Consider the following 24,317-nt stretch of genomic DNA (forward strand, 5'->3'; position numbering starts at 1 on the left):
GTCCAATTCATGCTTACTTACTCCGATTGTCCATTGGCCCGTTTGTTGTTGGCCCGCACTTGCCCTAGCCCGTAGCTTGTGTGACCGCTTGTTTATGCTTGACCACGACAACCAGTGTCGCGCTGAACAACCACGACAACAGCTTCGACATTCTTTAAGGATATCGTCTATCTCTGCTTGTTCCACACTAACACACTCACTTTGTCTCAGCAATCAGACAACTGTGAGCCAATTTTCATGGGTCGCGGTCGAAGGTCAAACAAGGCCAATCGATCGGGCGGTCGCAGCAACGGCACGGCTGCCTCCAGAGACCCGCGAGTTAGGCCACAAGCGACATCTCGTAACTTGTACGCAAGCTTGCAAGACACCGAGCATCATGGTTAGCCCTGCCCTCTATCGGCATGAAAGGAGCTCCTCCGCTGCCACCGACGCTGCAAATACCTCATGCAATACGTTGACAAGCACTGGACACAGCTTATTTCTGGATACCCTCAATATGCGCAGTTCTAATGATATAGTAGGTGGTGAGGTCAATGCAGACCTGAGCGAGCGATTCTGTCGCGCCACTCCCTTCACGGGCAGTTCAGTTCCCAACGACAATGTCCCTGCGTCTGAACCTGTGCGCCCAAACCAGGACATCCGCGACTATCTACAACTGGCAAAGAAGCCTGTCATTAGTGGTGCTTGGCTTAGAAAACCCGAGATCCCGACATCTTCAGAAGTCTTATGTGTAAAGTCCGACTTTAGCAACAGCGAGCAAAATCTGATCGAGATTGAAGAGAATATCCGCCCGCACAAGATCGAAGGTGCTTACGAGAACAAAGAAGACTACCTCAGAACAACATACGAGCTTCTACGCGAAGATGCGATCCGTCCACTGCGAGAGGCTCTAGATGAGTTCCGCGCAGACCCATTCAAGGACGAGGCCGAATACAACAACCAAGGCATCGGCGTATACGATCCAGTATACATCACCTCGGTTGTTTTCTCGCCGCGAGGCCTGGCAACACGCGTCGCGTTCTCGCTTGGCCGCGTCAAAAAGCACGTTCGATGGGAGCAGTCGAAGAGATTAGTCACAGGCACACTCGTCGCGCTATCGCCTACCGATAATGCCTTTCAGACCCAGTGCGCTCTTGCCATCGTTGCAGCACGCCCTCTATCCGCGCTTGAGCAAAATCCACCCGAGATTGATCTCTTCTTTGCTCGTCCCGAGGACCAAGAAATTGATCCCATGCGCAAATATATGATGGTGGAGTGTCGCACAAGCTTCTTCGAGGCGAGCCGACATACGCTATTAGCTCTTCAGCACATGATGCGAGAGACATTTCCACTGTCCAAGTATCTCGTGTATGCTCAGAAGGAGGTTGAGCCCCCGGCATATATCAAACACAACCCGTATGTCAATCTGAGCTCCCTCGTGAGCATGGAGGAAAGCGCAGAATATGAGAATGTGAACGTCTTGGAGGACTGGCCAACCATGTCCTCGCACTCGCTCGACCGATCGCAGAGCAAAGCTCTGAAGCGTATGTTGACAAGCGAGTTGGCCATCGTCCAAGGCCCCCCTGGAACCGGAAAGACATTCGTGTCTGTTGTTGCGCTGCAGATTATCCGGGACAACTTACGCAAAGAGGATTCGCCTGTCATCGTGACGGCTCAAACAAACCACGCACTGGATCAGCTGCTTCGCCATACATCACAGTTCGAGCCAAACTACATCCGACTGGGAGGAAGAAGCAAGGACAAAGAAATCAAGAAGCGAACACTGTTCGAGGTCCGCTCGGCAATATCTCAGCAAAAGCAGCCGGGCAGTCTGAAGGTGCAAGCTAATATAGCCATGAGGAAGCTTACAGCTCAATGTCAGCTGCTGCTCGCACCGCTAGAGGCAAACAAGGGCCCACTTGATCATAAGCTCTTGTTGAGTCTCAATCTAATTACGGAGGAGCAAGCAGCATCGCTCGAGATGGAGTCACAGTGCACCATGGGTATATCTGCTACCGAAAACCCTGGAATCCTGATGGAGCAATGGCTAGGCAGATGCATAGCACCTTGTGATCGACCCATCGGACCGGATCAGTTCGATTGGGGCTATGAGGAGGAGGAGGACTTCGAAGTGGAACAACTCAAGGAGCTGGAAGCAGAAGCAGTTGCACAGGACGACGACGACATCGAGGCGCTTCGCGGTCAGGTCACCCTCCTCAGCGACAACTACAGAGGTACCGGCAAAGGTTTGAGCAACGCTGACATACAAGACATGTTGCGCAAGAGTGACGATATGTACACGATTCCAGTAGTCAGCCGCGGTGCCGTATACAACTATTTCAAGCGGGAAGTCAAGAAGAAAATTACGGCTGCAGTCCGCGGGATCTGCAAGCAGTACCAAGATACCGTTGACCAGCGCAAGGTTGGCCAGTGGGAAGAAGATGTTTGCGTTTTGCGCAAGGCACGCATCATTGGCTGCACAACTACCGGTCTTGCAAAATACCGCGCTTTGCTCTCAGGTCTTCGCCCGCGTATCTGTGTTGTGGAGGAAGCAGCCGAGACTCTTGAAGCACCGATTACTGTCGCTTGCCTTCCTACTCTCGAGCATCTTGTCTTGGTTGGCGACCATCAGCAGCTGCGACCGCACACTCAAGTGCGCGCCTTTGAAGACGAGCCGTACTTCTTGAACTTATCACTTTTCGAGCGCCTTGTCTCGAACGACGTTGCCTTTGATACGTTGACACGACAGCGCCGTATGATACCCGAGATACGTCGTCTCTTGTACCCGATCTATGAGGATACATTGAAGGATCATAAGATGGTGAAGGATGTTAGCAATCGCCCACCTGTCGAAGGTATGGGTGGAAACAACAGCTTCTTCTTCTGTCACGAATGGCCAGAGTCCCGGGACGCCAACATGTCGGCAGTGAACACTATGGAGGCTCAGATGCTAGTTCAATTTCTCAACTACTTGGTGCTGAACGGTGTCGATGCGACCAAGATCACAGTTCTGACATTCTACAACGGTCAGCGCAAACACATAAACCGGGAGCTGAGGAAGCTGCCCGATTTGCGAACAGTCGCGGGTATACAGGTCGTTACGGTCGACAGCTATCAGGGAGAAGAAAACGACATTGTGCTGCTTTCTTTGGTACGCTCGAACCGCAACCATTCGATTGGCTTTCTGAGTTCTGAAAATCGCGCCTGTGTGGCCCTTTCTCGAGCCAAACGAGGCTTCTACATCTTCGGAAACGCAGAGCTTCTTGCATGCGAGAGCGGCACTTGGGCCTCCGTCGTTGACATCATGTACAGAAACAAGAAGTCTCCAGTGACGACGGGCCAAGAGAGACGCCTAGGGTACCGGTTGCCGCTCGTATGCAGCAACCACGGACAAAAGATATGGTGTGAATATCCATCAGACTTCGACCTTATCAAAGGTGGCTGTGACAAGAAGTGTGAAGGATCGCTTCCGTGCGGACATCGGTGTCCATTTACGTGCCATCCGTAAGTTTGCTCATCAGATACTTTTGAGCTACGAAGCTAACGTCATGCTAGGTTTGAGCATGACATGATCAACTGTACACAAAAATGCTCCAAGCGTGTGGAAGCTTGCGGTCATCCTTGTGTTGGTACGTATCCAGTTGGGCTAAGCACAGATGATGACTTTGCTGATATTTTATAGCGGAATGTTGTGACCCATGTAAATGCACAGTCTGCGAGCGTCGCAGCGGCGGCGTGAAGTCAACTCTGAAACCAGCAAAGAATGGAGCGACATCGTTTCGCGCCCCGCGCTCTAATACGCGTAATGCTGTGCTCGAAGACATGGTTTTGAGGCCCGGACCATCTGCGCCCGTCACGGATGCACGCACGCCGCGCATGGCATCTGGACCACTGGTAGACCGTGTCACAGAGCAATGGGAGCCGTACGTAAACGGAGGTGCTCAAGAAGATGATCAGCGAGTCTTCGAGATGAGGAAAGAGCAAGAAGCGCGTTACCGTGCACAGATTCGGTCTTCTACCCCAGCAGCTGGACCTTCTTCTGCAGGCGAACAGCTTATTCAAATATCTCCGGAGAAGAAGGCAACTGTATCCAAGAACACCAACTTGCTGCTTGATCTCGACTTCGAGCCTCTGCCCGTACAGGAACGTCACGATGTGCGTCGCTCGTCTGCGGATCCTGCGGTGTCGAACGTCGCTAAGAGCACCTACATCAATCTCCTTGACTAGTCGGGCGATGGGTGCAAGGTGGGTGATGAGTAGAGTCCATCACATGAAATGATATAAGGTTGGAACTTGGGGAGATCAAATGGTGGCGTTAAGCAACGAATACAAGGTAGATTGGCGAACCATTCGAAGTCAACTCCAATAAAAACCATGTCCCAGGGTATATCTCGCTCAACGTGCAAACTTATTTCAGGTGTTTCTTGTACCATGTCCGTTCTGGTACGTTCATCCCGTCCTAGCCTCATCCATCTTGACCTCAAAAATGTTCTCCGCCAAGTTGGCAAGGTCACCACCCAGGCCCTTGAGTCCGGTCTTGATGTCTTCAATCGTCTGCGGCGCCAAAGCACCTTTGCGCGAATAAAAGTCTATACCGGCGGGCGTAAACAAGGTCTTGGCAAAATATGTCACAACCCAGCTATTCCCCGTGCCTTCCTCATCGCCATAACCCAGAATCTCCCACTTGCTCGTCGCAATCATGAGCAAGCCCTTGCCCCTCCAGTTGTAGCCCAAGCTCGCCTTCTCACTCCCGTCAGCCTCTCCCGCAGCCTCGGTGTTCGGCACTTCGAACGGCTTATCAACGCCCTTTACAGTTTTGACCTTGTCAGAAGTCAAATTCTGATACGTGACTAGGTCGTCGATTTGCGCAGGTGACGTCGAGGGTATGGCGTTGTACGTGATTTGCACGTTGCGCGACTTTTTCCACATGGGGAGCGTCGAGTGCGTCACGTTCCAGACGCCGGACAGCCATGATAGGAGGGGCGGTGTGAGGGATGGTGAGGCGGCGGTCGTGGGGAGGGACGAGGGTGCGCGGAGGGTTGCCATGGCGAGGATATGGGATGGCTGTTGAGGTTGTGCGTGTGGTCTGATTGTTGGCTGGGGTTTTGCAATAACTGTGGAGGAAGACGCGTGGAAGATGGGGAGGATATGTGGGTAAGGAGGCTGACGATGATGATTTGTCGATCTCTGTTTTGTGAGGTTGGTAGGGCAACCTTGGACCTGATGGTAATTTGTGGCTGGAGAAACGCCGATCAGAACATTGGGCAGTCTTTGCAGCCTCGGACTTCTTTTGCTCCCTCCCGTTGAGGGATGACAAAAGGCGCTACATGCTTCATAACGGCATGTAGGTACAATGGCATTTGATCCATGTTACAGTTCCGTCCCCGTTAACAGTCATGTAGGCGACAGGGCTGACATGTGGAAGATCGCCGCTACCGCTGCCGGGAGCCAACCCAGCCGAGATGTACGATGTACGCACAGGCCAAGCCGTCCGTCGCGCCGCCACTCCTAAACATAGACGTCCTTCGCGGCTCAGCAACCACACAGGGTCCACAAGACTATCGACCACCTGACATCACCATGCAAGATCCCGCCGCTAGACGCGTCACTCAGTCGTGTCTTGGGGGTTCTTGGAGACGACTCGTTAAAAAACATTCAGCCCTCTTAGATGCCAGTCTTCAGGCTATTCATCAGTTGTGCAGCAGCCCTTGTTTCGGTGGCGTCTGGGCAGCTTTGCCTCAGCCGGGGTGCTGACGACACCTGAAACTCTTTGCGCTTCTACTCTTTGCTGCGCGGCCTGGTGGGCTGTGCTGAACGAGACCCATTTGCAGGCTCCACTCCCAGCACGCACAAAGGGCGAACTGGGCACACTGTGGAGGCGTCCTGGCGCCACTTTTTGCCCAGCTTACTGCCATTGATTACGATATGCCGGCTTGGGGAGACACAAGGCTGAGACGTGTTGCGTGGTAGTATAATAGTCCAGGTGGCTCCCAGCCTGTTAAGAATGTTTACAGTGCTTTTATTCTTTGCAGTTTTTCTTGGTAATTCTACTATATCACAAACCATAATCTCGACGTTTTGGATAGAAAGACTGTGGCTTGCTTGGTCTTTTTTATTTCCTCTGGTAGACGAACTTCACGACAGTAACGATTACGACTACAACAGTCCTTGACTGAACGGCAACGTCACGAAAAAGAAAACACTTTACCCACACATCACATCACATCACACTACACAACAACCATGTTTTCAAGAAACCTACTCCGTGCCACTGCACTCCTACCCTTCCTCTCCACATTCACCTCCGCACAAAACGCCTGCAATAACTCGCCCGACCTATGCAATCGCGCATACAACAACATCACCTACCTCGGCGCCCACGACTCACCCTTCCTCCGCAACGAAGAAACCTCCTTCTCCACATCCGGAAACCACTACTACAACACCACCGTACAACTCGACTCGGGCGTGCGCCTGCTCTCCGCCCAAGTCCACAAGACCAACGAAAGCGGCGCCGAAGCATGGCACCTCTGCCACAGCAGCTGCAACCTGCTCGACGCCGGCAGCCTAGGCTCCTGGCTGACGGAGATAAAAACCTGGATGGACGCCAACCCGCGCGACATCGTAACCGTGCTTCTTGTAAACTCCGACAACGCCACTCCCAACGACCTCGGTCCTATATTCCGGGACTCTGGTATCGATAAACTAGCTTACACACCGCCGTCCACTACCACTCTACCTCAAACATGGCCTACGCTCGACGCCCTCATCGGCAATAATACAAGACTCATGACGTTTGTGGCGTCGTTGTCGCAACCATCAACTCAATATCCTTATCTTATGGATGAATTCACGTTCGTGTTCGAAAACGAGTTTGAAAATACGAATCCCTCGAATTACTCTTGTAACCCAGATCGTCCTACCAACCTTGGTACGCCCTCTGCTGCTCAGTCTTCCGGTCGCATGTTCTTGCAAAACCACTTTTTGTACAGTACTCAGTTGTTTGGCATTCAGTCGCCCAATGAGACTTATGTCAATGTTACGAATGCTGCGACTGGCTTTGGCAGCTTGGGTGATGCGCTGGGCGAGTGTACGGGTGTGTATGGCAAGCCGGCGAACTTTGTGCTGGTGGACTTCTTCAACGTGGGACCGGCGATTGAGAGTGTGGATCGTGTTAATGGGGTCAGGAGCGCCGTGGGTAGGAAGAGTGTTAGTGCGCAGCCGTTGAGACAGAGTACGGGTGGGGGTGCGAAGGAGAGGGGGAGTTTACTGGCGGTGGTGTTGGCGGTGGGTGTTGCTGTTGCTTTTGGGGCGTGAGCATCACGATGAGGACAGCATTGGACTTTTTTGTTTTTGCATTGCGATGGCGTTTTTGGTCACGGCCTTTGGATATCGGCTTGTGATTTTGGGCGTTCGGGATACAGGATTCCCTTGGGCAAAGCGAAGGCCTTCGCTGAACTACCTACTACGTCTGGTTACGTCTGGACACATAGCATACCATAGCATAGTCACAGTCACATCGACAGCTTGACACGACACGACACGAGACGAGAATATAACGAGAAGATTCTGAACCTACAAAACTCTACAAGAACCGTTGCAAACATCACTCCACACGCAGCACGAAGATCGGAAGATCGGTAGATCTATCTGCAGTGCATGACCACCTGTCCCTGCAATAAATACTTGCTACTTCCTCTGGTACGCTAATCATAGAAACACGGGGTCGATATATAGATTCGTTCGACAAGCATGATCCTTCATGCTGTCAAAGGCTTGATTAATTTCAGTACTAAGGCCTGTTTTTGTCGGATAGGTTGATATTAAGAGGGCTTTCTTGGAAGTCTTGAACGATGTTGGCAAGGCAAAAAGAACGACTTGGGCGACAGTCTTGAGGAAATGAATTCTTATTGCTGACAGTTCTCAGCCAAGTTGCTTTTCTTACTATTCAAACGGCGTAAACTTCCCCAACACAGCCTCAGCATCTTCCAACTCACTCAGCAAAACCCGTCTATGTGCCTCACTCCTAACCTTGATATCGCAGACAAACTTCTGCGGCCGAATATTGAAGCCCTCAGTATACGCAAAAGTATCGTAGTCAACACCTTTCCTAGGCTGGATATCGAATGCCCAAAGCGTCTTCGCCAGTGCAATGTAAAGGCTATTCTCCGCTAGGTTAGCCCCAGGGCAAATACGTCGACCCCATCCAAACGACGAGTGACCTGATTTCGAAGGATGGGGTTTCCCTGTCAGCGGCGTTGGGGCTTTTGAGCGTTGGGCTAGTGCGTCGTCTAGGAAACGGGTGGGGTCGAAGTGGTGGGCGTTGGGGTAGTATTCCTCATTTAGGTTGATGGCCCAGGAGTTTCCCAGGATGGTGGTTCCGTTGGGTATGTAGTAGCCTTCGTAGTGGTCGTCTTCGGTGGAGGCGTGCGGTGTACCTCCGAGAACGGCGACGGGACGCCAACGTAGAACTTCTTTGACCAGAGCGCGGATGTACGGAAGATGCGATTCGTCAGTGAAGTCGGGGCTACGGTCGGGGCCGACGACGGCGTCGAGTTCGTTGTGCGCGGCGTGGAGGGTCTCTGGATGCGTGACTAGCGCTAGAAAGGCAGTGCAGAGTGTTGAGGCTGTAGTGTCTGATCCTGCGCCGAAGAGCGATGCGGGAATGTAAGAAAAGTCGCGGTCTGACAACGGAATATGTTCCTTCTCCCGCAACTCCAACAATAGCTTGCACAGCGAGTCGGGGATATCATCGCCTTGGCTCTTTGCTCGTGTAAGGTCAGACCGCACCAGATCCACGAGAGCCATATTTGCAGCAGCTTCTTTTCTACCTTTGGCTTTGATGTCTGCTTTCCATGGAGCTAGAACGTCTGGAACGTGCTTCAAGATGGGGAACGACTCAACAAGGTATTTGCCAGGTACATTGAGCGATGCCGCTACATGCATGAACTCGAAGCGTTGGCGTATAACCTCGGCGTTCAAAGAGTCTATGCGATGGCCATATGCGACACAGAAGACAATGCTGGAGGTGAAACGTTCGAGGAGCTTCTCCCAGTTCTCCGGGCTTTCCAGTAGCTGACAACATAGTCGCGATGCCTCTGCTGTTTGTACGGGCTTGTATAATCTCAGTGCACTAGGTGTCACGGCCTGGTGGAGTAGCTTTCTCCTCACACTCCATTCCTTGCCATATGGCTGGACCAGTATGCTTGCATTGTCCCATAGGATTTCTCCCATTGCTATCATAGGCGGGCGCGACGAGTACTTTGCACTCCGCTTCTCCATCAGCTCAGCAGCGACGTTCGGGTCCGATATGACGACTGTTGGTTTGCGCCCGATCCATATCGTAAAGATGGGACCATATGTCTTGGACCATTCCTGGAATTTGATCCATGGCTTCGACTTGGGAAGGTGCAGCTTATTGCCGAGGAACGGAAGCGGCATCGGACCTGGAGGCATTCGTAGCCATAGCCAAATATCTTGAATAATCCCTAAGAAGATTGCGGCGATGACAGCCAAAAGCGGTACATAGGACGGTAGGGGATGGATGGATTCTAGTGCCATGTCAACAAAGCTGCTTAACAGAGACGAAAATGCTGAGGCTGGTGAGGGTCTAAGAGGGCGATATACACCTACCAATACCGGATATAGGCGATCCTACAGCACCAAACGTGACGTTCGGCAATTGAACTTGTTCGCTGGTGTCGTTCCGAGATGCAGGTGGACTGCGGGAGGAGCTTGCGGGGTCCCATTTGTTCGTCCGCCATGCTAATTCCACACCACCGCCTACGGACTCCCTATCTTCTCCATCATGTGGTATTCGACCCCCAAAAAACAGCCCCGGAGATTAGCCAGCACATCCATCGTGAGATAACTTGGTGGCTGATGTAACGGCTGGCGAGGAGGAGGGCTTGGGGTACCTAAGCAATTTACCCGGACTAGCGCCATGTGGGGAAACTTCGAGTTTGGGGAAGTTTGAATGACGTATCCGTCAAACCCTACACTTACAGACAAGCACCGATACTCGCTACATCTTTGCAATCCAGTACACTACACATCGAACTCCAGACTTCCAGAGCCAGCAAGAAATATTGTGTATTAATTTACTAATCATATCGATAACGGGTAGTTGCACTGCGCCTCCAGGCGGCATATTGTGTTTAAGCGCCTGGTGCACTTTCTCTTCGGGTAACTAGAGAACAGACTCGTTTACCATATATCCCTTTGGCTCCGCTTGATTGTATCATTATCCTTTTTCTTATATTACAAAAGCTTACGCGCATTGGCACAGTCATATCATAACATGTCTATGCCTTGCGGATTGCCAACGACAAGTCTGTTGTTCGGATTTTTACGGACATGAACACTTGCAGCACTTTTCAGGTCATCTCAATAGACCTCAAGGATCATAGTAACTAGGGCCATGGGTTCTGAAGATCGCCACTTTACTCCAACGGGAGATCGTTCGACACCAAGAGAAAGCTTGTCGGAGGCCCCGGTTCGAAAGATCTCGATTCAACTACCTGTGATCAATCTATTCTCGGCGGCTTCTATGGAACTTCTGAGTCCTTTCCATTGTCTAAACCTCTTTGAGACGTTTTGATCAACCTTGTACTCAGACGACACACAATTGCCTAGCAAAAAATGGCGACTATCCATCCTATACTCTACATCTAAGCTCTGATCCTGCATAATACGCGCTATGATAGTCACTAGTAAGTCGCTATTAATAATGTGTCAGACACTCCTGACTCTGCAAGGCCTTCCTTTCACAGATACGGGCTGAAGTAAAGCCACCCAGGAGCAACTGACATCTGAACACGGGCCGGGATCCCCAACGGTTTCCAGCCCAGACTTGAAAGAGATACATGTTGATGCTACAATAGATTGGAAAAATGAAGAGGAAGAAATGTTCAACAGGCTCACAAAAAACTCAATAGCGGTGTTGCCTTCCTCCACTATGCCATCGAAGATGGCGTTGTGAACTCAGTGTTTCTTGAACGGCCTGAGAAAGAATCTTTCAGCCTTCAGAAATCAGGTCTCCGACAACACTCAGAATCATAAAGGACTCTGTGCTCAAGGGCATATACTTCTTTAGGACGGGTGGTGGTCGTGGTCCCCATTTACGATACGAGTCTGAACGACATAAGTAGATTCTAGCGGCTGTTGTTTGATGTCCGTTGATCGGAATAGGAAGCCGGAAACCCTTTTGAGCTTGGGTAAACGGTAACCTACATGAAACACGATGATGACGCCAGCAACTGGAATGCTATTGAGGTCAGACGCTAACGTGTGTAGCGAGTCTCGTCGGTAGGCGAAGCCGACGGATGCAAGGACCTACGGTCGCGTCAACAGCGACATTTCCAACCTGTGATTATTGATTCGACTTAGACAAGCGTCCGTACAGAGGTGCCTTTCAAAAGTTCTTGCTGACAGGGATGTCTTGACTACTACCGAAGTAATGCCGAAACCTCGACAGATCTGTCCCTCCTACCCTCCTTATACTCATTGCCACCATCAAGTTTGATTATTTCTTGAATATGAAATGGAATCCTCTCTATCCAAGCTTGTATTTGTGGTTGTGCGAGATCTCTCCAAGCCTCCTGCCATATCTTTGATGCCTCTGCTCTGTTTTTTGGAGCACCTTTCCTTGTTGTTCTCCTTTTCAACTATGACCAGGCTGGCTCAATAGCGTTAAGATCTGGTGAATTGCCACACCAGAGGAGCTTCTCCACGCTCTCCCTTTCGTATACTAGACGTTGGGCATAGTGAGCATGTGAAGGAGCCTTGTCTTCTTGAACAAGAGTACCTGGTCTCTCTCTCTGGCACTCCTTAGCAAAGGGGAGAAGCTTTGGGATAAGAACTTGAGTCTGGTAACGCCACCAGTCAATCCACTACTACCGCCATCACGAGTCAGCTTGCCAGTCTCTTTTATCCATCTCCATTGAGGAGATCTGCCAGGCTTATTTCTTAATCCTATCCTCTTTACGCCTGTTATAAGCTCTCACTCCTCTCTCATAATTAGCTCTAAGACCTCATTCATCTTTGTAATCTGAAGAGCTACCTCTCTCTTCTTGTCAGATAATAGCACTGTTGAAGATGAGAGCGTACAGACGCCAGGTCTGACTAGTGCGACCCAGCATCTGTGAGAGCCAATCGGATCACAGGAAGGCTTGGCACCCCCTAGGTGAGCCCACAACCGTAGACAGAACAACAACACAATCAATCATCACTACCCATCATCATTATTACCAATTTTTATCAGTATTCCAGATAAGAGTGAATATCTGACACTTCTCCTAAGCTGTCTCAGGTCTCCAGACATAACAGGGGCCCTTATGATCATAAGAAAAACAGCCCCAGAACATAAACTCAGAGTACCCTTTCCACCTCTCCCGAATTACAGATTTTGTAAATGCCTCATCTGCTTTTCTCCAGACGCGATAGCCACTACGACGGTGATTAAGCACAACAGAGGTCTCGTCAGACCAGATAACGTTCTTCCAATCATCTAGAGTCTAGTCTCTGTGGGCAAGACACTGATTAAGCCTCTCCTGCTTCATCTTCTTCGTCGACCCAGGCTTCCTTGTTGGCTTCGTCTTCTTGTAACCGGCTGCTTTGAGGACTCGCCACACTGTAGTGGAGGACACGTTGTAGCCGTGAACACTAAGATCACCAGCTATATCAGCACAGCTCTTCTCTCGTCCATACCTATCGCGGCGTACTTTCTCAATGGCAGCTTTGTGGACAGCTTCTTGCTTTCGAGGGCGACCAGCACGAGGAGCGTCTTCAAGGTGCTCTGAGAGGAGCTTAATCATAGGTGCATTTGGCTCAAAGCCTCGCTGGCAGGCTCTACCATAGATTGCGTCAATTGTACGTGGTGAAATTTCTGTAATTGCGCTGATTTGGGTGGTTGATTTGCCACCAAAAGGTGACTTTAAAGTGACAATTAAGGCACGAGTAGAGAGCTCTGTGTTTGGAGCCATGATATATCTAGAAACACCAAGAGAACGAGTATACTGGCCATCTCCAGCTTAAAAAAAAATCCGATTCTTGCCAAGAAAGTCGGGCCAATAGACCAGCTGCCAGCGTGGCGCTAGCAAGAACTTTTGAAAGGCACCTCTGTACCGCTACCTTATCTACTATGGTTAAGCTTTCGGCTTCCTCGGGCCGAATCTCTCGGTATGCGTTGATGGAACAGGAATACGAATATGCCGGTCCGTCAACAACAAGTTAGTGGGCCACCGCGTTCCGAAGCTGACAGGACCTTTTTGAGGGAAATCAACCGGATAACACTAAAACATTGGCCTCACCGTACGCAAAATGTACTTGTCAACGTTCCGGGTGCAATATTCGGTGCAGCATCACCCCTGTGTACACTAGGGATCATCCGACCTTGGAAAACTCGCGCTGTACGATCGTCGAGAGAACTAATTGGCCGATTGGTTTGTCCTTATATCTATCTCACACCGGAAAATAGTTGATGCACCACTGTCGGCGCTGCTGCATTACCACGGACGTTATCCTGATGCGGCGAATGCGCTGTTGATTGCACTAGAACACTGAAATATGTGATCCAACAATCATGTGTCTGAGCATGTCGGGAACGTTGCCGGTAGTTGGGATTACTCCATGGGATTCAACATCGCCACAGTTCAAGTTGCACCCACTCTTCTCGTAGTAGTCCAACAAGAGTCTCACACCAAGACGCACCGTGCCGCATCTTGCAAGGAGTCCTAGCGGATACTGATAGAGCAGGTGATACACGGGAGTTCCAGATTGAAGAGGCTGATCGGTCCTATTCGTGCCCTCATTCACCCACGCACCGTCTTTCCGGCTTACACATCCCCACAAAGCTTGACGACGTCCTTGTCATCTGACCACACCAAGCCATCTTGTCAGCCATTTGCCGGCTAATATAACGAATCGCCGTATATGGGACATTCTGCTAGTCTCGCCATGCTCACACCAAAGACGTTTTCAGCCCGACGTCGCTTGTGTGTATTTCGGCGCGCAGCCAAGCATGTGGCACACCCTCAAACCGGAAGACTCTTGGAGACTCTTGGTGATATCCGTCTTTGCCGTCTGGTCTTTTTCCATCGGCTTTGCTTCAGAACACCATTGATGCAGTATGGCAAGGGCATGATGATATGAGTACCAACACTGAGATCGCTACGAGATTAGAAAAGGCGGAAGGTCTTGCGACAATTTGTGGCCTAGCGTCTACAGCCCCACTAGACGACTCCTTTCCGCGCGTATCCATATTAACTTAAACCCCGAACATCCGCGCATACCGAGATCGGTATTGCCTTTGTCTAAGGATCTATATCTCTGAAGATTTTCAGTTGAAATGCTGCCCTCAAGAGAAAGAAAGTACTGTACCGACCTCACGCTGGTGGCAGCTGTCAGCACTCAAACCTGCTGCCAAGTCGGTTGAACGCATCAACCTCGTGTGGCGATCGTCGCTTGTCTATCACGCCCCTCGCGGGCATTCGGACTCGTATTGAACATCGCTTACATCTTCTAGACGCTCGTCGATGCCGAAATCCAGTCCAGGTTCGATGTTGCTGATGGCGCCTATTGGTGCTTGCGTCACCAGGTGTCAGGTCCGGAATACAGGCCCATTTATCCAACTTGGCATCTGGTAGCATCGTAAAAGGTTAAACTACTGCAAGTCTGGGTTGCGGTTGGTCCTCCGAATGACTGAACACGAAGTCGAGGCATACCTGGTGCAAAAGAAGATCACCCGCGGGACGAGTCGCCTGTTATGGGAAAAGACCAAGGAGAAACGAATCCGAACCAAACTACAGGACGTACCAGCCTTATGAACAGGCTCGGTGGGACAGCGACCAATGAATTGTTGTGAGCCGCCCTTTGCTGGGACGGTCTTCTTCTGTGTTTTCTTCTGCGGCAGTAATGTACGTGGGCGCCGTCTAACCAATCAGACGTTTGCGAGCTTATGTCTCAACATAAACCGGTCGCCTTGCTTAGGCATGATGCTACTCTCGAAATATTCGACTTTGGAGTCTACTCATCTTCAGCTTGCACATGGAGAATCTCCCAGAATTCAGGGCAGTCTTGGTACACGATGAGCTCCAGGATTTAGAGTGAGACATGCCTCAGTGGACCCGTGCGAGCTTCTGGAAGAATGCCACGACTGCCCCATGGGGATATCAGTGGTCGAAGTATCAGCTTTGACCACCAACCGCTAGTGCTGATAATGCAGGAGATTACCGTCTAGCACATGCAACTCCAGCGGTGCTTCGGGCCTTGTGCCAACGGGCGGCTTGGTGGAGAAATCCAACCACGATTTTACTGGTGCTTTTCACACCCGCTCTCCGACGTGGGTCCTGCACGTCGCTGCACCCATGTCTGTCGAGTTGTCCGGGGTATGATGGCCGTTCTGATGTGCTTGATACTTAGTGCCGCATCTAACAAAGTGGGTTGAGTATAAATACAGGGCGCCGGGCGTGCATTGTTCCAAGACCACACGTTCATTGTCAGTTCGTGCGAAACTGACCGTCGCCGCTACCCGGTCGATCCAAGTCCTACTTTGTTTGAACCTGCCTATCATTCGACATGGTTGGTATGGCTGTCGGTGCCCCCAAGGGCAACAACGCTGTCCGCGATGACGCGCCCGAGTTTGAGAAGGTCATCTGGTACAGGGACCCCAACATGCGCAAGCTGTTTTGGCACTCCTGTGTCCTGTGTATCGCCTCTGCCACTACTGGTTACGATGGGTAGGTGACTACATCCTGACAGCGGTAGAAGATGCTGATGATTGTGTAGTATGATGATGAACTCGTCGCAGCAAATGGCTCGGTGGGAGAACTACTTCGACAAGCCTACCGGGGGTCGCCTCGGTATCATGAACAACATGTACAACATTGGTTCCATTGTCAGCTTCTTCTTGGTCCCCTTCTACACCCAATGGCTCGGACGCAAGATTCCCATTGCAACTGGATGTCTAATTATGATCGCCGGTGCTCTCGTTTCGACCTTTTCTACCGAATGGAAACTTTACATGGTCGGTCGTTTTATCCTCGGTTTCGGTAACTCATTTGCACAAATGTGTTCGCCAATTTTGCTCACTGAGATCTGCCATCCGCAACATCGTGCCATGTTTACAGCCGTATACAATTGTCTCTGGAATTTGGGAGCTGTCTTTGTGGCATGGGTGGCATGGGGCACGTCTCAGGCCGACAACGAGTGGTCTTGGAGGTCCATCACCCTCATGCAGGGACTGCCATCTTTTCTCCAGCTGATATTTATCTTCTGGGTCCCTGAAAGTGAGTAACCTCAAAACAATTGCCGAGCCTTTAAATTGATAAGAAATTTAGGTCCACGTTGGTTGATTTCCAAGGAACGCTACGAGGAGGCTTTGGAAACTCTCGCTTATTACCATGCCGGTGGAGACCGAAACAACGTTACGGTTCAGTTCGAATTTACAGAGATGAGGGACACGATCCGTCTGGAAGTCGATGCCAACACCAACAGCAGCTACATGGACTTCTTCAGGACCAAGGGTAATCGATGGCGATTGGCCATCCTCATCTCCCTCGGTATCATCTCGCAGTACTCTGGCAATGCGCTCTTCTCCAACTACATCAACTTGGTCTACACCGGCGCCGGCATCACAAGTCAAGACCAGAAGATGGCTGTAAGATACCAGTCCGTATTTCTCATAGAACATTGCTAACATTACGAATAGCTCTCTGGCGGTGAACGCCTGTTGTACCTCATCGTATCCGTCTACGCAGCCACCCTGATCGACAAAGTCGGTCGTCGTCCACTCTTCCTCGGCGCCACCATCGGCATGCTCGTCTCATTCGTGTGCTGGACCATCACCTGCGCCATCTACGAGAACTCCAACAACACAAACTCCTCTGCAGGTTACGCCCAGATCCCCTTTGTCTGGCTCTTCGGTGTCTGTTATGCCCTAGCCTGGTCTGGTCTTCTCGTCGCCTACGCCATTGAGATTCTACCATATGCTCTCCGTGCAAAGGGTCTCATGATCATGAACATCACCGTCCAGGCTGCCCTCGCCGTCGGCTCCCAGACCAACCCCATTGCATGGGAGAACCTGCCCAAGCACTGGAACTTGGCTCTCTTCTACACCCTCTGGGTCGCTGTCGAGCTCGTCTTTGTCTACTTTGTCTACCCTGAGACTATGGTACGTAAACATGCACAGAGTACACTTATGTATCCGCTAACCTTTTTTGCTTCCAGGGACCCACACTCGAGGAGATCTCGCGTATCTTTGACGGCGATGATGCTGTTGCGCATGTCGATGTGCACGCTATTGAGAAAGGTATCATCGAGGACCGCCTTGACAACTTTGGCGACGACAAGGGTCCGCGCGTGGAGAGGACTGAGGTTTAAGCTATATATGTATACCCTAGCTCTTATTCGCTGTCTGGTAGACTCCAAATCAGATATTTATTGTGGTAGATAAAAGACGCATTAATTTAGAGAGATCTATTCACGCCGAGTGATGATTCGAGTTGCGATCATCCTTTTTATGGAATCCATTTGGGCATAACACCCACTGTGTTGTAGCGTTTTCTACGCCCCAACAACACACTTGAACATTCTTTTGTGTCAGCCGTGCACCCAAGATTCATAGTATATCGCGTGTGTTATGGTACAACCCATGACTTTAGCTCTGAGCGAACGCTTACATGACAGAAGGAAGTAGCCGCCCCACTTATCCGTTACTTTTCTCGTGTACTCACTCACCGTCTTTGTTTCAACAGATAGTAAAAAAACACATTAGGAAACTGTTGACACGGCAAAGGTGTCGAATATCACTGTCGTTGTAACGAACAAAGTATATGATATTTGATTAGTAGTGAGCAAGAGCTGGGTGGAGAGATCTTCCTATGTACGGGTGCGAGCTGAGCGGGAAGCTTGGTCTAACTAACGTGCCCGTGCGCGGAACGATCGGATTCGCGCAACGATCGCCGAACACCATATCCACTACTTCAAAATTAAGGCTATTAAGCCACGTACAATAGCTATTATTGTGAGACACTGCAGAAGAGTAGTAATTAGATGCTTGCGATTAATCTGTACTACTTATATTTACTCGGAAGCTTAACGTTACGGCCTCGTGAGGTGAACTTTGGTTGTTGATGTTGTTGATGTTGATTATGGTTTAACGCCCTATCTGTAACCTCCCATAGGGTATTCGGGCGGGTCCCGCCGTGGTCTTATAGTGCTGTCGCACTTGCCTCGTGGAACCTATTCCTAGGTGTTTTGTATCTAAGGGGAGTGATGTCCTGCCTATATACATGTTCGTGAAAAGGACTCCCGCCATTTGAAGCCGTTTTCCTACAATATTCTAGTATTTCGTGGCTTGCGCCTTTGATCGATGCAGTACAATAACTGCTTTTTAGAGAGAGAAACGAAAAAGTAACAAGAGGCAATTTAAGATACAATGAAAGTTTTAAAAGAGAGCGTGTGGGTTGTGGCATCTATGCGGCGTTTTGCCGCGAATCCTACACTGAATAATGCCAAGGAATTCAGCGGGTCTTTGTGAAATTCAAAAATAGAAATCACTCGTTATAGAAGGAGTTCGTTACCTTAACGAAGGTCTCGAACTCTTGTGGCTGGTCTATTAATTGCGCGAGGTACGCTAGGCCTTCCTGTCTTGTGCGAGGGGGCACGATGGGGCGTAGAGGCCACTTCTTGAAGTGTGTTGTGGCTCTCTTGCAGAACACTAGGTGTTCTGGCGTCTTGGGCCTGCCGCATAGGCATTTCGAGGTATCCTCGTGGTTGAATTTTCGGTGGTACCATTCAAAGTCGCCATGCGTTGAGCGTATCATAAGGACTTTCGCGAGTATCCTTCGGGGTAGCCATAGCGCTGCGGGCGTGCGCCTAGTATCGTATGGCAGCTGCCATTGCGTGTACCATGCTGATAGCCTACTGCTCTTATCCTGCCACCAAGTGTCCCTTGTATGTTCGAGGAGGCGGCGGCCTACTGTTCGTATACCGGATCTTGTGGGGGAGGCGGCCATGCCGTATGGCTGGTGCGGGTCTTTGGCCTCGCTGTCAGCCAGCTGGTCGGCGAGCTCGTTTCCAACAATCTTCATGTGTCCCGGCGCCCACCGCGTTTTCACGTTGTAGGCCTCCATAGCTCCATGGATTTGGAGGAACGCCCATTGGGAGGAGGTAGGGGCGGTTCCGCGTATGCCCCATATTACCGAAGTGCTGTCTATGCAAAGTACGATCTCCCTCTGGCTAGGCAGTGAGAGTTGTAGTGCGTGTTTGAGTCCTCTGCACGCGCCTATAGCCTCCGCATCGAAGACGTGGCTAAGGGCATTTAGTGAGCCTTGTCCAGTCGCCACGGCGGCCTGGCCCTGGTATATAGCGTACCCGTAAGTGACCACCCTTGTACCGTTGATTTGTTGTTCAGACCCGTCTGAGAAGACAGTGATTGTCTCTTGTCCAAGAGACTCCCACCAGATGGTGAAATTCTGGGCAGCAATGTCCTTTCCTTGCCCTTGCGTTGGATCCTGCCTCGACCCGTCTGAAAAGTGAGGGCTGGCTAGGACGTTTCGGGGTGTGGCGGGTAGCAGTTGTGCTACGCGCTGAACCTTCGATCTTGGTATCCGTCGGTTGCCCGCTGCGCGTCCTCGTATGACTAGTGGCAGTGTAGTTCTATTAGTAAGTGGGTGCTTGTCGTCTATTGTGCGTAGGTGAACTGCAAAGCGGAGCTTGGCCTCCTCTAGCGCCACCTGTGCCGACGGCATCGCAGCTTCTCTTAGCAGTACTGCGTTTGGTGTTGTCCTCCACGCAGGGAGGATTGCCTTCGTGGCTGCTATTAGTGCCTGATCTATCGTGGTTAGGTGCCAGCCTACCCTAGTGCTGACCGTGGGTTTACGGGAAACCCTTGCAATTCGTGGGTTCTTCGTCCTGCCCTCGTACCATGTTTCGGCTCCGTATAGTAGTATGGGCAGGATACATGTTATGGCTGCCTTGCGTAGCGATCCTGCTGGAGGGCCGTGGGCTGTGTTGGCGAGGCTCCGGAGATGGTTCGCTACTTTCCTAGCTTGCGCCGCCCTTTCTGCGACGTGCTTCTTGAAAGTTAGTCCCCTATCAAACCACACCCCAAGCCAGCGCAGCGCTGTCTGGCTTCCCCCCTGCGCAGGGGCTATAGGGTGAATTGTTTGATCTTCCAATTGGATTGGCGGCGCATGTAGTCCTTTCTGGCGCGTGAGGTGGATCAGCTCCCGTTTCTCTGGTGCAAACGTGATCTTGTTCGCAGCTCCCCATTCATTGATAGATTTGAGGTCCTCTGCTAGCAGTGCGACGTTCTCGTCTAAAGAGTGGGAGACCCGGTATAGGTTGATGTCGTCGGCATACCCGAACCGGAGTTTTCGGTCCTGGTTGAGTAGTTCAGCTAGGTATAGGGTGTATAGGACCGGTGATAGCGGCGATCCCTGCGGGGTGCCGCAGGCCACTCGATGTACAGGTGTAGTGACATTGCCTAGGCGTACTCGCACCCTCCTTTCCGACAGGAAGTTCTGGATAAATTTCCGGAGTAGGGGTGGCCACCCTTGTTGCCGCATTCGGTGTAGTAGCCTGTTTTTCAGTAGCGCGTCAAACGCCCCTTGGACGTCTAACGTGAGCATAGAGACATGCTCGTGTCTTGACCAAGCCATCTCCACGTCGTGTGTGAATGCGGTCGCCAGGTCCATCGCAGAGCGTTTTGGCAGCGCTCCACCGTGCTGTGGGCTTAGGATGTCAAAAGCCATAGCTGTGTGTGCTATGCGCCTTGCTATGATACGCTCGAGTCCCTTCCCTAGACAGGACGATAGGGCAATTGGTCTCATTGATCTGGGTGAGGACTTATCCTTCTTCCCGACTTTGGGTATCATGGCCACTTCTACCGTCTTCCAGGCGGCTGGGTAGTGGCCTTGTTCCATGCACGCCCGGTAGATGCCTAGCACTAGGTGTCTAATGTGTTCCCAGCATGCCTTTAGGAGTCGGACGGTCACCTGATCGGGTCCTGGGGAGGTGCTAGATACTCCAATCACGTAGCGTTCAGTCTCCTCCATCGATATGTATGTGTCCCATGGTAGTGGCGTGGTTTGCGGGTCGTTGTCAAGAGGCGGTGGTTCTAGGAGGTCGTCCTCCGCCGAAAAACGGTCGAGGATTGCCTCTCTAAGTGCCTCAGCTTTCTCGAGTGGTGCTGTGATTGTCCTACCTTCGATTACAAGTGGGGTGTCCCGTTGGTCGAATGATAGTTTATGCCAGCCTACTAGCTTGTATAGATCTTTGTCGTTATTACAGCCGTCTATGCGCTGCTGCCAGTACGTTCTCTTGGCTTTTCGTACCGTAGCTAGGAACGCACGGGTGGCTTCTGAGGGGGATTGGCCATAGTCCGACTTTTCCTGGATATGCCGCTTATACGCCACTCTACAGTCCTCTGTCCACCATGGGGCGGAGTGGCCTTTTTCTCTATTTGGTGTTCCCGCCGCGTGCATTGCATCTCCTATAGCTTGGGTGATTCTAGCTATGCTTGCGTCGATTACGTCCGCTGGGGCGCTATTGCTAATTGGCTGTACGCCTACTGTGTAGAGTTGAACTAGCCCGGCAAACCTATCTATGTTTCTCTCGTGGACCCGGTAGTGATGCTGTTCTAGCACCGCTCTCCCTCGGCTTGGAAGGACAGTCACTAGGGTGAAATGGTCTGACCCTGTATACATATCTTCGCGGACTGTCGTTCTAGCGAAGGGTATATTTGAGAAGGATACGTCTAGCACGTGTCCCGCCCGATGTGTTGGGTTACCTGCCTCGCCGATGTAGGGTATGTCGTTCTGAGTGGCCCAGCGGGCGATCTCTGCCCCCCTATTGGCCGACGTGGAGCCGGGCTCAAAAAGTTCATGGCGGGCGTTTAAGTCACCCCCTATAAGGCAGTTACGGGGTGGCGTTAAAGCTGTGAGGTATTGAAATGTCGAGTCATTCTGTGGCTGCCTATAAACATTCAATATGCGGTAGCCGTTGGCCTCGATCCATAGCACATCCCGGCTGATGCGTGGGTGTATAAGAGTAGCCCTTATATTTGGGCTCTTACGGGTATAGGTGAGCACCCGTGGTCGGTCAGTTCCCCACGTTGTGGGGTTGTTCCAGCTTATCACTGGCGATATCATATGGAATCCTGGGTGTGTAGAGGTCCGGGTTCCAGTGAGAGTAAAGGGTTCTTGGATGCATACTATGTCTATGTCTGCTTCCCATGCACGTTCTAAGGCTGTAATGTGGCAAGGCGAGCTTCTGGCCACATTCACCCAGCATACCTGCATTTGTCTGTGTCGGTGTGGCGTGGTTTCGCCGGGTGAATTTGCGGGTTGTGCCCTCATTACGCACTAGATCCGAGGCTCATTTCAGTGTCAGCGTGCTCAGACGATGACGTATTAGGGTCTTGGTCAGCGGTGCTAGGCTGCACGCTTCTAGCAGACATTCGCGCTAGGTTGAGGTCTTGCGTAGTTGCAGCTGTTCTCTTAGACCTCCTAGTCCCTAGGGTGGTTGCGGGCTCTCTAACAGTGGCTGTGTTTAGGTTGTTTACGTCTTGTCGGCTTCTTTTACTTGCGTCCGTAGGTGTTCCCACAGGCTCAGTAGTATTAGCTATGTCGCCGTCCGTGATTTCAATGGAGGTTTCGACCGTGCTGCCTGTCTGTCTTCCTCTAGCTGGCTGCATTGCCTCAGAAGCACGGTCACCCGCCTCCCTAATGACTTTTAGTTCCCCCTTTGTGGGTTGGATGAGTCGGCCGTTCGCCCTCGTTGGGGCTGCTGGGCACTTGTCGTGGGTTGCTGGAAATGGGCCGTGGCAGTTGGCGCACTTTGGTGTGTCTTTGCATTGTTCTCCGTGTGGTCCCTGGTGAGTTGCCGTTGTTTTGCTGCATGTCGTGCAGCGGGCTGGCCTTGTGCAGCGGCTGGTTTTGCAGTACCCTAGGCAGCCTGGGTCGTGCAGCATTGCAGGTGAGTTCTTCTTTATCTCGTGCGCGTAGTCGCCCGTCCCAAATAGGCGAAACGATCGTACGGGTCTGGTGAAAGATATAATCCAGGTTGTCCTTCCCTCCGTGGGTCCATGTCTGGAGGGCCGGCAGCTCGCCGGTTCGATCCCTGTCTGGGACAGAGCTTCGCTGACTATATCGTCTATTGTGGTGGGTATACTTTCCCCTGTGATAGTGCGGTATGAGCTTTCTACGCCCTGGACTGCATAGTTCACCCATCGTTCAGGTAGTCTTGCGCTCTCGCCCTCTACCGCTCGGATCATGAGTTCGCGATTCTCCTGCCCCATAAGCAGGGCCTTGATTTTGTCGTTGCGGGGCGTAATCGCCCAGCCAGTCTTGATATGTTTTGCCGTAGGTATGTCGGAGGGGGTAATTTCCTTAATCGCCTTTACAATAGCCATGCGGGCCGCAAATGGTGATGCCCGTTGGAGCCGAGCCTCCGCTCCAACCGCTATAAGGATACGGTTGTCAGTGTTTAGAGGTCGCCTAGGAGTTTGAGCTAGCTGCTTTGGGGCAGCCGTGGCCGCTTTCGTCGTAGCGGCCCCCCTTGCTGGGGGGTTGGATTTTTCAGGGTCCTAGCTACGTCCGCCCAGGAGCGGTGCGTAGTGTCAGAGTCGCTCCCTGAGTTTGGGGGCGTGATTAGGGGCGTGATTAGGGAGGTGTTAATAGCCCTTAGCACCTTCTGTTGAAGGTCCTTAGCCACACGGGCTCCGTCTGGGTCGGTGTACTTCCCAAGGCATCTGTCGACAGCTGTCGCTAGATCCGTTATGATGGAGTGGTGGAGGTTTGTAGCTTTTTGGGCTGCCTGAATCCGCTGGCGGACCGCTTCAGAGACAGCTTGATTGTAGGAGGTGGGCGCAGTGCTACCGATAGAAGGTTCAGCACGAGTATGTGCTCGCTGCCTCCTCTTGTTGCCGCGCAGGTCAGTATTAATAGGGCTCTCAGGCTCCTCTGATCGTGTATGGGGGGGTTGGGCACTCCGTGGCGCCCTCTCTGGAGTTTCTACATTAGCCATTCTAACCACCTCCGCGAGAGCAGAAAGCGGTTATTTAGCTGAGGTAGTTACAGGCCGCCGTGCCGTTAAAATGATGTAAAAATCGTATAATTTTATAAGGGTCCCAAATTCCTTAAAAGTTGGTGTTCGGTGAGGTGAACTTTGGTTGATGTTGATGTTGATTGTGGTTTAACGCCCTATCTGTAACCTCCCATAGGGTATTCGGGCGGGTCCCGCCGTGGTCTTATAGTGTTGTCGCACTTGCCTCGTGGAACCTATTCCTAGGTGTTTTGTATCTAAGGGGAGTGATGTCCTGCCTATATACATGT

General features: G+C 51.4%; 7 protein-coding genes across 7 annotated transcripts; 3 read left to right on the forward strand and 4 right to left on the reverse strand.

Annotated features, from left to right (window-relative positions):
* Positions 1 to 496: 496 nt before the first annotated feature.
* On the forward strand, positions 497 to 4,206 carry PtrM4_025880 (Superfamily I DNA and RNA helicase and helicase subunit; the record flags this gene model as incomplete). The annotated part of the gene is made up of 3 exons (XM_066103678.1): positions 497 to 3,483; positions 3,535 to 3,608; positions 3,692 to 4,206. The coding sequence occupies 3 exons, from the start codon at positions 497 to 499 to the stop codon at positions 4,204 to 4,206; spliced, it is 3,576 nt and encodes a 1,191-aa protein (XP_065965880.1).
* Positions 4,207 to 4,428: 222 nt separating this feature from the next.
* PtrM4_025890 (uncharacterized protein) lies at positions 4,429 to 5,025 on the reverse strand (the record flags this gene model as incomplete). Its single annotated transcript, XM_001932343.1, has 1 exon — positions 4,429 to 5,025. One exon carries the CDS (start codon positions 5,023 to 5,025, stop codon positions 4,429 to 4,431), a length of 597 nt encoding a protein of 198 aa, XP_001932378.1.
* A 1,197-nt stretch (positions 5,026 to 6,222) lies between these two features.
* Positions 6,223 to 7,181, forward strand: PtrM4_025900 (Herpes-BLLF1 multi-domain protein; the record flags this gene model as incomplete). Its single annotated transcript, XM_066103679.1, has 2 exons — positions 6,223 to 7,122; positions 7,167 to 7,181. The coding sequence occupies 2 exons, from the start codon at positions 6,223 to 6,225 to the stop codon at positions 7,179 to 7,181; spliced, it is 915 nt and encodes a 304-aa protein (XP_065965881.1).
* A 742-nt stretch (positions 7,182 to 7,923) lies between these two features.
* Positions 7,924 to 9,540, reverse strand: PtrM4_025910 (CypX, Cytochrome P450; the record flags this gene model as incomplete). Its single annotated transcript, XM_001932345.2, has 1 exon — positions 7,924 to 9,540. The coding sequence occupies one exon, from the start codon at positions 9,538 to 9,540 to the stop codon at positions 7,924 to 7,926; it is 1,617 nt and encodes a 538-aa protein (XP_001932380.2).
* A 2,979-nt stretch (positions 9,541 to 12,519) lies between these two features.
* On the reverse strand, positions 12,520 to 12,962 carry PtrM4_025920 (uncharacterized protein; the record flags this gene model as incomplete). Its single annotated transcript, XM_001932346.1, has 2 exons — positions 12,520 to 12,642; positions 12,702 to 12,962. The coding sequence occupies 2 exons, from the start codon at positions 12,960 to 12,962 to the stop codon at positions 12,520 to 12,522; spliced, it is 384 nt and encodes a 127-aa protein (XP_001932381.1).
* A 2,593-nt stretch (positions 12,963 to 15,555) lies between these two features.
* On the forward strand, positions 15,556 to 17,358 carry PtrM4_025930 (ProP, Permease major facilitator superfamily; the record flags this gene model as incomplete). Its single annotated transcript, XM_001932347.1, has 5 exons — positions 15,556 to 15,716; positions 15,766 to 16,265; positions 16,317 to 16,636; positions 16,688 to 17,149; positions 17,206 to 17,358. 5 exons carry the CDS (start codon positions 15,556 to 15,558, stop codon positions 17,356 to 17,358), a joined length of 1,596 nt encoding a protein of 531 aa, XP_001932382.1.
* Positions 17,359 to 18,533: 1,175 nt separating this feature from the next.
* PtrM4_025940 (uncharacterized protein) lies at positions 18,534 to 24,009 on the reverse strand (the record flags this gene model as incomplete). The annotated part of the gene is made up of 3 exons (XM_066103680.1): positions 18,534 to 22,195; positions 22,348 to 23,497; positions 23,578 to 24,009. The coding sequence occupies 3 exons, from the start codon at positions 24,007 to 24,009 to the stop codon at positions 18,534 to 18,536; spliced, it is 5,244 nt and encodes a 1,747-aa protein (XP_065965882.1).
* Positions 24,010 to 24,317: the final 308 nt, after the last annotated feature.

The sequence above is a fragment of the Pyrenophora tritici-repentis genome, chromosome 1, assembly GCF_003171515.1.
Source record: "Pyrenophora tritici-repentis strain M4 chromosome 1, whole genome shotgun sequence".
NCBI classification, from domain to species: domain Eukaryota; kingdom Fungi; phylum Ascomycota; class Dothideomycetes; order Pleosporales; family Pleosporaceae; genus Pyrenophora; species Pyrenophora tritici-repentis.